The sequence below is a fragment of the Mytilus trossulus genome, chromosome 8, assembly GCF_036588685.1.
Source record: "Mytilus trossulus isolate FHL-02 chromosome 8, PNRI_Mtr1.1.1.hap1, whole genome shotgun sequence".
NCBI classification, from domain to species: domain Eukaryota; kingdom Metazoa; phylum Mollusca; class Bivalvia; order Mytilida; family Mytilidae; genus Mytilus; species Mytilus trossulus.
Window position 1 is genome coordinate 42,598,848 of NC_086380.1, and position 14,559 is coordinate 42,613,406.

General features: G+C 31.0%; 1 protein-coding gene across 1 annotated transcript; it reads left to right on the forward strand.

Moving 5' to 3' along the window:
- Window positions 1-345: 345 nt before the first annotated feature.
- Window positions 346-10,290, forward strand: LOC134680966 (leucine-rich repeat-containing protein 47-like). Its single transcript, XM_063540288.1, has 5 exons — window positions 346-1,377; window positions 2,786-2,902; window positions 6,753-6,871; window positions 7,424-7,526; window positions 9,910-10,290. Exons 1-5 carry the CDS (start codon window positions 394-396, stop codon window positions 10,219-10,221), a joined length of 1,635 nt encoding a protein of 544 aa, XP_063396358.1. The 5' UTR covers window positions 346-393; the 3' UTR covers window positions 10,222-10,290.
- The last annotated feature ends 4,269 nt before the right edge of the window (window positions 10,291-14,559 follow it).

Here is a 14,559-nt window from a genome sequence, read left to right on the forward strand (position 1 = left end):
GTGACCAAGAATTATGAGTCCTCCATCAGTTGGTTACTTCAAAGGATTATTTTGAAAGAAGCCACATCAACACAAAACAATTATCAACAACAACGCAGCACCATTTTATAAATGAAACGGCCAAGCTTATCTTATTATATCTTTACTTAGTTTTATTGTACAGTGTTGAGAGATGAAACATAAACATACTTAATCAAATGTAATGATACCGGTATTAGTTTATTTCTGTTAATTAGCACGTGATTGTAGTCGTCTGTTGTTGCACCAGTTTACGTTGGTGAACTGGTTGCCCCTATTTTAATTTTGATGTGAAACAATCTGGCCATATCTTTAAATATTTGTAAAAGGAAAAGACAAGTCAGGATTTTTTGGATTCCGGTCGTACATGCAATCATGACTTCCACATGGAACGAAATTAGTGTTGCAATCAAAGAAAATAGACATGAACTTAAATTACAAGGGCCCACCATATCAGGTTATCTTGAGGCAAATGGTGTAGACTCAAGGCTGTACCAATTAACAAACCTAAACTACCTTGATTTTTCAAATACATGCCTAACAGAACTTTCTGATGACATAGGTTCTCTTGTAAATTTGACCAATTTAGTTTTAGACCACAACAAGCTAAATCGACTTCCAGAAACCATTTCAAACTTGAAGAAATTGAAATGTTTCGATGTTTCAAATAACCAGTTGGAATCAATTCCGGAGAGTATCTCTGGATTAACTGCGATTCACACTTTGAATTGTAGTATGAATAAAATAGAGATATTTCCATCAATTGAGAAGATGACATCCGTCCATATTCTTATCATTTCAAACAATAGTTTAACATCACTACCTGAGGGAATATATAGTGAAGAGTTGTCTCATCTTAGTCAAATACAGGCAAGCGACAACCAGATTGAAGAAATTCAGTCCGAAATTTCTGACTTGCCTCACCTGAACTTGTTGGATTTATCTAACAATAAGTTATCCTCAGTACCTGCTGAATTAAGTGCCTGTCCAAAGATGAAAGAATTGAATTTGAAAGGAAATAAATTCAAAGACAGACGATTTGGCAAATTGGTCGAACAGTGTCCAACAAAATCTGTTTTAGATTATCTGGCAAATGTTCTAAAGAAAGAGCAGGAAGCATCTGGCAAAAAAGATAAAAAGCAAAAGGACAAAAAGAAGAAAGGGAAGAAAGCTAATAAAGATGTTGAAGAGGTTGTTAAAGATATGATAAATATCTTGCATTTCCAAGAAGATGAAGGTTACACTGTACAAGTGACGCCAGCAGTCCTGTCAGTCCGTCAATATGTATTATGTTGTATAGTAAGGCAGCTGTACCTCAAAAAGTCTAATATGATCTACAAACATTTCATTACACTTCAGGTACATGTATATTTACATTGTCATGCATGCATGAGTGATAATCATGATAATTTGAAATAAAAAATTATATATATGTATAAAATTGAGAATGGAAATGGGGAATGTGTCAAAGAGACAACAACCCGACCATAGAAAAAAACAACAACAGAAGGTCATCAACAGGTCTTCAATGTAGCGAGAAATTCCTGCACCTGGAGGCGTCCTACAGCTGGCCCCTGAACAAATATATACTAGTTTAGTGATAATGAACACCATACTAATTTTCAAATTGTACACAAGAAACTAAAATTTAAAAAATACAAGACTAACAAAGGCCAGAGGCTCCTGACTTGGGACAGGCGCAAAGATGGGACGGGGTTAAACATGTTTATGAGATCTCAACCCTCCGCTATACCTCTACTAAGCCAATGGGAAAAGTAAATGCATTACATGTATTTAAAAAATACAATATGTAGAGTAATTATGCTTTAGTCAAGTGTGTTTTTTTAAAATAAATAAACATATAGCTTATTCTGTAAAATATTAGAAAAACTCAAAGTACCATACTCTTAACATGCTGAATTTGACTCAGTTTAAAATCACTCCTTCATTAACAAATGATTAAGAACTGGTGATTTTGATTCAGAGGGTTAATTCTGAAATATCTTTTTCCATCATGCATGTCATGTCTTTATTCTAAATACACATGTATATCATGTATATATATGATGTAACTGTGTCCTATAAACATGATAAATCCATGGTGGCTTGACCCTCAATCATGAATTATATGTTTCATCCTGTTTCAAAGTGAACCACTGAATATAGAAAAGAGTGAATTTTTCAATAAATCAGGCCACACTTAAAAATATTTTGGTTTGCCCAAACCCTACCCACAGGTTGAGACAGCGGGTAGGTAGGTAGGCATTTTCTTTTCTTTTTTTCAAAACAAGAAATTTTAGTATCAGATGTTTATTAGTCTTCATGCCTATTTGATTAAAAAAAAACTTCTTCAAATCAGGACAATAAAAGAATTTGAGTAGGCAGCTTTTTTCTGGGTAGGTAGCGTTTGGGCAAACATACCTATTATTTATTATGGCCTCAACCAGAAAACACTGCACTGATACTGTAAAAAAAATTCTGTAAAATAAATTGAAAAGGAATACAGAATAAACATGATAAAACATGATTAATATAATGAATATACACCTTTATGATTTATATGCTCTATGGTCGTGTTGTTGTCTCTCTGACACATTCCCCATTTCCATGATTTCCATTCTCAATTTTACTTTTAGCAAAGCACAAAAACTGACAAAATCATTGATAGTTCAAAAATTTCAACTTCAACAAGTTTTGAAATTATCTGACACATGTAAAATAAAATACATCAAGATAGAATAATAAATATAATATTCTTTTTTTACAGACAAAACTTCATGATGAGATATGTCAGAAGAGACAAGCAGCTACTATTGCTACACATGATTTGAAGTCCATCAAGAAACCAGTAGTTTATGATGCCAAATCTCCACATGCTCTAATGGTAAGAAACAGAGATTTTCAGTACACCAATGGCATGCATCTGTGTATATTATTTTAAAATGAAGCTTCATTTTAATAGAACCATGCACACTAAACATGCTAAAGCAAGATGCTTGTTGATTGAAGCTGTACATCTTGCCATTCACAGATCAACAAATGTTTAATTACTACATGTATTATTTGTTTCAATTACTTTTTGGAGGTGGTGTCGATTGTATCATTATTAAATGTAATCATTGATACAAGAAAAATAAAACAAATTGTAAGTTCTTGAAAAGTGATCATCCAAAGGTTCTGGCCACCCAAATTTTGCAAAGAACCTGTTGAACTTAATTTTGAAATTTGGGAATCAAAGTTTGAAGTGGGGACCAACCACCAAGAAATCTGTTTTTAATGATAATAGTAATTTCTTCCATGTCTTTATGTAATCATTTTTTTGTACATATGATTCATTAATTGCAATAAATGTTTTACTTGTGTGCACTGTGATTAGCATAATAAAGTATCTGTATAACAGTTATCGGCAATACTAAACGACCTTCACATTTTACACTCGAGTGATCTTTGTACTCAACACGAAATTGACAAAGTTGTTGATAGTATTGGCGAAATACTCGTATCATCTGCGAACGAAACTTTTGTTAAAAACCCACGTTCTACAACACAAAGAACTAACCAGAAACCATGGTATACAAAACAGTGTTACGATGCTAGAAAAAAATTTCACAAAGCAAGAAAACAATACAACTTACACAAAAATGAAACAAATCATAAAAAATTACTTGACTTTAGCAAACAATATAAGCAGATTACAAATAAAGCTTACAATGACTATCAATTTAATCTTGAAAGCAAGATTAGAAATACGGCACAAACAAATGGCAAGGAATTCTGGAAAATCTTGAATAACTTTAATAAAAAGAGTAAAGATGATCCAAACATTATATCTATGGAATCTTTGTACAATTATTTTAAGGACTTAAATATGAATGATATGGATGATTGTAGTAATGATATAGATGTTAACCTTAATGATATGTCACCAGAATTAAATGAATTATTGAATAATCCTATGACTGTTGATGAAATAAAAAATGTTGTAAAGAAGTTAAAAAATGGCAAATCTGCCGGTCAAGATGGTATACTAAATGAATATATTAAAAACACATTAGATGATATGATGCCTATATATATTTCGCTATTTAATATCATTTTAGACACGGGTCTTGTACCTGAGAGCTGGGGTATGGGAATAATGATTCCTATTTTCAAAAATAAAGGATCTAAATTAGATCCTAGTGCATACAGGGGTATAACTCTTAACTCCTGTCTTAGTAAAACATTTACAGCCGTATTGAATTGTAGACTAAACACATTATCAGAGGAAATTGAATTAATTTCTGAGGCCCAAGCAGGGTTTAGAAAAGGCTTCTCAACTGTAGACAATATATTCATTTTACATGCCCTTATATCACTATATTTTTCTGCAGGAAAAAAACTGTTTTGTTCGTTTGTAGATTTTAAAAGTGCCTTTGACACAGTCTGGCGAATGGGACTGTGGCAAAAAATGCAAAAATCAAATATTCAGGGTAAAATTTTTAAAGTTATATATAATATGTATCAAAATATTAAAACATGCATAAGGAAAGGAGACGAAGTCTCAGCGTTTTTCAGTTGTGATGTAGGAGTAAAACAGGGAGAGAATTTGTCTCCTTTCCTGTTCTCATTATTTTTAAATGACCTTGAAAGTTTCTTGTTGGACAACAATGTCGATTGTTTAGAAAAGGTTTATGCAAAATGTGAAGAAGAATTGTCTTGTCTTCTTAAACTCCTAATTATCTTGTATGCAGACGATACTGTACTACTGTCTGAAACAGAAGAAGGTCTTCAACAGGCCTTGTTAGCGTTTGAGCAATATTGTAATTTATGGAAACTTCGTATTAATACAAACAAGACAAAAATTGTAATATTCAGCAAGAGAAAATTTAAACCAAAAATTGTATTTAATATTTATGGTGAAAATATTGATGTACAAGATTCATATTCATATCTTGGTGTTATGTTCAATTATAATGGTAGTTTTTGTACTGCTAAAAAGAAATTATTGGATCAGGCAAATAAAGCATTGTATGCTTTACTGCAGAAAATAAGAAATTTGTCAATTCCATTAGATTTGCAATTAAAGTTGTTTGATTCACTTATAACTCCAATTCTTGTTTACTCAAGTGAAGTATGGGGATTTGAAAATAAACAGGGTATAGAAAAAATACACTTGCAGTTTTGTAAGAGAATTCTCAATTTAAGAAACAATACTCCTAGCTATATGGTATATGGAGAACTTGGACGTTCTCCAATGGAAATTGTCATTAAATTGAGAATGGCGTTATTTTGGAACAACCTTTTATCCAGTAGTAACAAAATATCTAGTATTTTGTATAGACTTATGTTTAAACTTCACGAGAGTAAGCAAGGACATTTTAAATGGATTTCTTATGTTAAATCTATTTTTGATGAAACAGGGCTTAGTTTTATATGGAATGATCAAATGTATATGGATAACAATATTCTCAAGTCTATACTAAAACAGAATTTGACTGACCAATTTATTCAAAATTGGTTCTCGCAAATTAATAGCTCATCTCGGGGGGAATTTTATGGACTTTTTAAACATGAATTTAAACTGGAACCATATTTACTTAGATTGACTGTAGCTGATAGATTATATATGTGTAAGCTAAGATGCTCAAATTTAAAATTTCCTATAGAGACAGGAAGATGGGCAAAGATCCCTAAACAAAATAGAATTTGTCATTTATGTAACCTTAATATTGGTAACGAATATCATTATATGTTTACTTGTACATATCCACAAATTGTGGACCTACGCAAAAAATTTATCCCACATTATTACAATACAAATCCATCAGAGATCAAAATGATTGGAATGCTGTCATATTGCAATGTAAAATTATATCGTAATATTTGTAGATTCTTAAAAAACATTATTAAATATCTATAATTATTCACTTTTGAATACATATGCAAAAACTTACATAATCGTGACATTGTGTTAAATCCAAATGATAGAGACTGACTGTATATACACATGAATGTGTCACGAGAATCACGTGCATGATTGTTTATTGTGTGTTAGCTCCTGTTGTCGTATATTATATATACATGCTTATCATAATTGTATTGTAATTACTGTATAGATATATCGTCTATTTATGTATGAATGTATATTGACCTCTTGTACACTGTTGTGTCTGAGGATAATAAAAACTTTGAATCTTGAAAATATAAAAAAAATACTGTGCATTTTTTATTTCAAAATGTATTTGAATCTAATATTTTACACAATATAATCATGAAAATGCTTAAAAATCATTTGACCTATATGTTTATTCCAAAAACGAATTTACATGATCACAATAGTCCATTTTCATATTACCAACTTTTAACTCTGGTCAATTAATATTTTTAGACAGGTTACCTTCTCTGTGGTAGAACATTCTGGTACTGAGTTACGCAAGAGCAACATGAAATTGAATAAGTAAATTGAAGTTTAATCAGTACAATTTTGAGGGAAAGTTAATTGTGTAAATGCTTTCTATGCATGAATAAATCATTGGAAATTAGTAAATTTTCCCCAAAATTGCACCAATCATATATTTGATTTTATCTTAGTTTTTGGCTGCTCGTAATTGACTGAGTACCAGGATGAACTACCGTAGAGTAGGTAAGCTGTCGAATTATTGTAGAACCTGCAGTCAAAAGTCTGAATATGATAATGGTCTATTACCATGGTTACCATAGTATACTGTTTTTGATGGTTTTTTCTTTTATAGATTACTCCATTATTTAAACAAAAAGAAGTGTCTGGTGAAAAGCTAGTGACAGATCTAAACAGAGAAGCAGAAGAGCAGAGGAAAGAAAAGAAGAGAAGCACAGTGTCAGGCATACATAAGTAAGGGCTTGTTCATTGTTATGAAAGATGATTGAAAATTATGACTATTAGTCATGTTAGTAGTAAGAATATGATAAATTAAAAGTGCATACCTATAAAAATGTGACTTTGTGATGTAACATTTACATGCCATAATTTAGATTTTATCTTTTGTATTGGCAGGTTGTAAAACATAACATAGTGCTACATGTAATTATAAGTAATCAACATGACACTGTATAGCTATAGTCTGCAAAAGTAAACCTTAAAATGGTAGGGCAATTTTATTTCCATTTTTCTATAATAAAAAAAAGACTAATGTTATTCTTGATATTAACCTCTATATAGCATAAAGATGTCAGAAATTAAACTTTCTTTTATCCAGGATGATTTAAGATACTGTAGAAGAATTTCAAGAATCTAAATTCTAAAATATTTTAACAGAGGAAAATTTTTATTTCCAAATAATGCCAAAAGCAATGAATTTAAATTTCTGATCTTCTTTTATGATATATACTGCTACTTTTATTCAAATTCCATTACAAAAATATGTTTTTGTTTTATTTTCAACAGGTACTTAGATTTACTAAAGGATAAAGTACAGTATCCATGTTTGGTTGATGGTGAAGGTCATGTGATATCATTTCCACCAATCACAAATAGTGACAAAACAAAGGTAAGACCTTAAAAAAGGCAGATCCTGGGGGGCCCTTTTGTTGGAAAAGATTGGTTTATTATATAGGGAATCGTTGAAGCATGACTGGACACCCCACCCCCAGATTAGTCAGTGGGCCCCCTTACAAAATGTTCTGAATCAGCCACAGCTCAAATTTGATTATTTTAATCTAAGTATTCATCTGACAACAATTTTACAAATGTGTATGAATTAAACTTTCCAACCCTGCCTTGCTCCATTCAGTTATGACTCCCTTAGTTGTTTCCTTGATTCATTTGTAACTATTTATTTCAAGTTGAGTTATAAGATTTGAACATCAATTTACTATAAAATTCCATGATATTTCCAAGAGTTACTGTCCATTATCTGAGTTAACGGTTACTTTAAAGCTGGAGGAAAACCATTACTTGCTTGAAAACACAAGTTTCAATTGTGAAAGCTATCATAACATCACTGCCTTAACCCAAAAGGATTTTTAATTCAGAGTTTTGAGTTTTAAAGGTTCTAAATTTCTGAAGTCATAAAAGTGAAAGGTGTTAGAAAATTAAAAAAAAAAATGTATTTTATTTGACTTAAAATTAATAATTATTAATTATATTTGCCCGTTTTAAAATATGCATTATTTTATATGACAGTAAATAAAATATGCAATATTTTATTTGCCTGTTTTTAAATTATATGCAATATTTTATTTGCTTGATTTTAAAATATGCATTATTTTATTTGACATGTTTACGTAATGCTATAAAAAATGATGCATAAAGGAAATATCAGTTAATCCATAAATTTAATTAATTATACAAAGATTTATGTACATTGACGAATTATCTCCCTTAGCATGCTTAGGAAACTGCATGTATAGAAAATCTTTTTACGAACTGTGTAAATTCAGAAATTAATGCGAGGTTTTTATTAAATTGGGAAAAATCAGACTGAGTTGTAAAGTTAACGCAATAATTTAAACTCGTATTTTGAAATATTTTATATGAATTTACAGTATTTACATGATTTATAATACTAGTTATATCACTTAGCCTAATGCTTTGAATGAGTTTCACTATATATTTAGATATTAATGGCAAGAAATTTAAATCTGAAACAACTAACATTCATAATAGATTATGAGATATGGACTGCAGTGAAATTACAAATTAGATTAACACAAATACATATTCTGAGTTATGTCCCCTTCTTGAAAAGATCTATTTAAGGAATAACAGTACTGTAGTTGAAGAGTTACCACCGTCAATTGTAGATTTGAGGGTCGCAAATGCAGTTTTACTGGCGACGCGTAGTGGAGACAGTAAAACGGAGATTTGCGACCGTCAAATCAAAATTGACGGTGGCAACTCTTCAACTACAGTACTGTTATTCCGATTCTAATACATTTCAAGAAGAAATAATACGATGAAACTTGGGAAAATGTCTAAAATTTGACAAATAAACAAAAATCCGCAAAACGTCATGAATAATTTTGGCACAAAGATGTCATGGCTAAACGTGATGTCATACAAATGAAAACTTACAAACTGGACGTTATTCCAGTACCTGTACGCTTCAAATTAGGATAAAATTACATTAAAACGGCAATTTCTAGGTAGGTGTTGTTTTATTTTTGATTATTTAGTAGTAATCGAACATTTGTTGATTCACCAATTCAAAATGGCAGGTCCCTCCTTAGTTACGCCTGGTCAACTGTGGATTTGACGGCAACTTTTAGCCAATGAAAAAAATGGTTACATCCAAATTGCATTAGAATTACATATTGAAAGTCAGCAAAAGGATTATGTTGATTAGTTCATGTTTATATACAAACATTATGTAACTCATAGATAAGTAAAATATCTGACTTTCTAAAAGAATTTATCTGATTCTCCATATTTTTATATTGATTATGAAGTTGTGATTTAAATGCCCTACATAACTGCATGTTAAGGATGTTTGCTTGTCATGTTTTGGAATTTTTGTCAGATTTTCGAAATCCTCTGGTTTTATCCATTTGAATGCCTTAAAAAAAATTGCCCATGAACCCCCATTTTTCTTTCTATAAATCTTTTACATGTATAATTATAAGCCATTTGTAAAAGTCTTATAAAATCTTTTTTATTTTATAATAGTTTTTGAGAACTTTATCTGGTCAATGATAAAGCTATGAAAAGTCAAGAGAGAATATTTTCCCGCCAAAATTCCAATGGCTAATATCTCTAAAACGAGCACATTGACACCAATATTTTTTTGCTTTTATGATTCCTCAATTAATCCCCTATTAATATATACTAGTTTTACGGAAAGCTATTTATTTTTTAAACTGAGCAGCAAACATCCTTAATGGAAAAAAAAAATTCAAAAGAAACAACAATCATACTTTTTTCAATCATTTCAGATAACCAAAGATACAACAGATTTGTTTATAGAGGTGACCAGCCATTTAAACCTTGACACATGTAAGAAGGTCATGGATGAATTGTTGTACAGGATGTTAGATATGGGTCTTGGTACACCTAAACCAGAAGAGGAAGGTGCTGAAGGGGGCGCTGGTGACACTGAAACTCAAAATGAGGCTTCAAAAAGAGTTCAGAAGACATTGATTGTAGAACAAGTGCAAATTTTAGATACTGAAGGGAATATGAAAGCTGTTTACCCATCGAGGGCTGATTTACCAAATGAAGCTATCAAAATCATAAGGAACAAATGAAGCTATTAAAATTATAAAAAAAACTATGACTTACTGAAAAGAATGGTGAAATTTTATCATGTTTCTTATGAATTTATAATTAGTACAAATTGATATTTTTTTTAAATAACATAAATTCGAATTCTCTGTTAAAAAGATATTTGGATTATGACTATAAATGTATTATATAAAAGCATTGAAAATTCTGTAATGGATTAATATAAAGGCCCAAAATTTGTTCACAGTTTTAAACGTGCCCTCACATGAATTAGACAATAGGTGTTCATGAAATAAAAACCAAATTTTCAATTTGAATATATATTCCATTGCAACACATCACGAAAACACTTAATCTAGTTGATTTTGTAAAATTATTTTATTTTGCTAGTTGTGTATCAAATTTTAGACTGAAATAGTATGAATGCATCAGAATCACAATTAATATTTGGTGAAATTTGTTGAAATGATGTAAATAGCTGTTAAAATCACTAATAAAAGAATTTTTTATAAATTAATGTTGATGCAGCCAATGTTACCAATGAGGAAATTTGGATAGATAACTGAATAAAATTGACATTGCTTCCTTTTTGTGCATACTATGTATAAACAAAAATTGTGAATCTTGTCTTATTTATTTATTTTACTTATCTCCCAATATTGCTAATACAATGTAAATAAAAAGCAGTTCCCAAAAATTCGCATTTTTTAGGCCACATGCAATATGTGTCTAAATGCTCTTAATTTTACAATGTATTTTTTTTTTATAAAATTAATATTTCTTTGTCTTCTATTCGTTAGCTTCAGGTATTTTTCTTACCATGCATTTTAGCTCGTAACATAACATTTTATCAAATAAGCCTCACATACAACAATCTTAGCAGAAAAGGGGGGGGGGGCATTTTTCTTACTTTTATTGCTTAAAGCGCTGAATATAAATTATCTTTATCTTAGAAACAGAATATTTTAAATATTTGGCAGAGGCGGATTTAAGGGGGGGGTGCAGGAGGCCCCGGGGCCCCCTTTTGAGAAAAAAATTGGTTGTTTATATAGGGAATCACTAACACGTGATGAAATCAGGCCCCTCTTAGTCTTAGATAGCAAGTGGTCCCCCACTTATGAAAATTTATGGATCCGCCATTGTTTGGTATAACAAGTTAAATGAGCATCCGGATCCTTGTTTGAAGCAATATTTGTGAACACTTTATCCATCCTCCAATCATGCTTCAAAAACATTAATTTTAGAAAATGTGGAAGTAATGAATAAAATTTCTATATACTACATGTTTATAAGCCTCTTTCCAGTAATTTGTTCAATTTAATGAGTTTGAGAAGTGTAAGTAAATAAAAGTGATATGAACTCCCATATACAACCAACTGAAATAGCATGTCTCCTGTACATTTACTCTTGAATTATGCAGTTGGAGGTATTCTTTGAGTAAAAAGATAAATGTACAGACAGAGAGTTGAAAACAAGTTGAATGTATAGTATTACATTAATTATACATTGACGTGTTCTTAAAAAAAATGCTTCCATAAAATGCCTCAAGCTCAGATGATATATATGAAATACAGTCAGTTCTCACCATGTTATATTCCATCAACACAAAAAGATAGCCTCTACAATATAACCAAGTGGGCTGAAAGTGGCATTTAATACCAGAATTCATTCAGATCATATATTTTTGAGTATCTGATGAGTACACACAAAGTGAAATGAAGCTGAACTGATTATAACTTCAAGTGTGTTTTTTTTTTTCTGAGAATATAAAATTGTTTGCAAAATTTAATAGATATAATTGAATCTATTTTCCTTCCCACCTGGTACTGATTTACTATACCTCAACCATGTGCATATATATTGGGAAAAGAACTTATATTTCTCTGAGTTGTATTCAAAACCACATGTCCATTGTCTATTACCTTTAGTATAAACATGAATGTATCTAAATGTAGTTCACATGAGATAAAAGCTACTTCTAAATTAATAAAATAAGCACCAATGATTACAGTAACACGCTTAAAGTAAAAAATGGTTACTTTATCTTGTACATTAAATACCAAGTACATTAGAATGGCTACTTTATCAAGCACATTTTATTCAGTATTTTTAAATGGTTACTGAATCTACTGCATAGAACTTTGTACAGCAAATTTATTCCTACATTTACACTATCTAGAAAATAGTTTTGTTATAGATATACTTACACTTTTCTCTTTGTACTACAATGTTGTTAAAATTAGTGCTACTTCAATAAAATGTTTATATTGTTATAATATGTTCTGTTTTCCTTTTAAAAGAGGGAAGAAAGATACCAAAGGGACAGTCAAACTCATAAATCTAAAACAAACTGACAACGCCATGGCTAAAAATGAAAAAGATGAACAGAAAAACAATAGTACATATGACACAACATAGAAAACTAAAGAATAATTAAATTGTGTCAAAAATTTGAAAATTTAAATTATGGACAGCTTCAAAAATAATCGGAACAAGTGTTTTTTCCATAATTCTTTAACAGGTTCTTTATCAGACATATTTTGTTTGCCTTCCCCTTTTTAGCTCTTTAAAAAAAATATTCCTTGTTCTTTTCTTTCATTTCAGAAAACATTAAAGAAAACAAAAATCATATAAATGGCTTACAAGCACTTCATTTCAATATCTATACGAATATCTGGGAAAACACTCAGATCTTAAAGGGGTAGACTTTGGTTCAGGGAGATAACTCTTTAAATCAGTTATGCGTTTGTAAAAGTCAAGTATCATCAGTGTATTTTAAGCATTTACCTGAAACAGATTTGAAATAATCTATGTAACCTAGAAGCTTAGAATATATTTATGAAAATGGTTGGCACAAACGTACTGATGATTTTAAGAGTTATTTCCCTTAACCTAGGTCCCAGTCTACCTCCCTCCTTAATTGATCTTAATTGTAAAACAAAATTCAATATTACATAACAATCTTTTTACAGTACATTTTGTCTGTGGTTTTTGTTCAATTTAAAAAAATAATCAACTTCTCTGAAACTACTGAGCCAAATTAAACCAAAATTGTCCACAATCATCATTTGGGTATCTAGTTTAAAATGTGTCCAGTGACTCTGACAACCAACCAAGATGGCCACCATGGCTTGAAATAGAACATAGGGGTAAAATGTAGATTTTGGCTTATATCTCTGAATTCAAAGCATTTAGAGCAAAACTATAATTGTTTATCTGGTCAAGATCCATCTGCCCTGAAATTTTCAGATGAATCAGAGAAGCTGTCATTGGGTTGCTGCCCCTAAATTGGTAATTTTAAGGAAATTTTGCTGTTTTTTGGCTATAAACTTGAATATTATTATAGATAGAAAAAACTGTAAACAGCAATAATGCTCAGCAAAGTAAGATCTACAAATAAGTCAATATCACCAAAATGGTCAGTTGACCCCTGAAGGAGTCATTGCCCTTTATAGTCAATTTTAACAATTTTTTTGTAAATTTATAGATAGAGATAACTGTAAGCAGCACAAATGTTCAATAAAGTAACATCTACAAACACATTACCAACACCAAAACACAATTTTGTCAAAATTTTTGTCCATCTGTGTCCTTTGTTTAATAAGCACATGGACTAAGGTGACTGACAAGCTCTTTAGAGCCTCTACTTTAGCTTTACTGGCTAAGCGAGCTTTTCTCATCACTTGGCTTTCGTCATTTTTAACTTTTCACACTTTGAACTTCTTAAAGTGAACCACCAAATGGAATGAAACCTTACATGGCATGAATGTTCCTTATGAGATGCTGACCAAGTGTTGTTACTTTAAAGCAGATCCAACATCTAAGATGGCCTCCAGCATGTGACTTAGTTTAACATAGGACCCTATGGGAAATACATATAAATGTCTTTTAGAGAACTACTAAATGGAATGAAACCAAACGTGACATGAATGTTCCTTATGCGGTGCTGACCAAGTGTTGTTACTTTAAAGCCGGTCCGTCATCCAAGATGGCCTCCAATGGGGACTTGGTAAACACATGACCCTATGGAAAATACATACAAATGTTTTCTTTTAGAGAACCACTGAATGGAATGAACCAAAGTGGCATGCATGTTCCTTATGCGGTGCTGACCAAGTGTCGTTACTTTAAAGCAGATCAAACATCCAAGATGGCCTCCAGCAGGAGACTTGGTTTAACATAGGCACCTATGGGAAATACTTACAAATGTTTTCTTTTAGAGAACAACTGAATGAAACATGGCATGAATGTTCCATACCAGATGCTGACCAAGTGTTGATACTTTGAAGCTGTTCCATCATCCAAGGTGGCTTCCAGCGAGGGACTTAGTTCAACAAAGGACCCTGAGGGAAATACATATA

What these genes read in the sequence shown, in the direction of transcription:
- LOC134680966 (XM_063540288.1), top strand. Translation starts at nt 394, where the DNA reads ATGACTTCCACATGGAACGAAATTAGTGTTGCAATCAAAGAAAATAGA. An exon ending in ACAGTGTCAGGCATACATAA is followed by an intron (nt 6,872 to 7,423) that starts GTAAGGGCTTGT and finishes TATTTTCAACAG; the next exon opens with GTACTTAGATTTACTAAAGG. An exon ending in CAAATAGTGACAAAACAAAG is followed by an intron (nt 7,527 to 9,909) that starts GTAAGACCTTAA and finishes CAATCATTTCAG; the next exon opens with ATAACCAAAGATACAACAGA.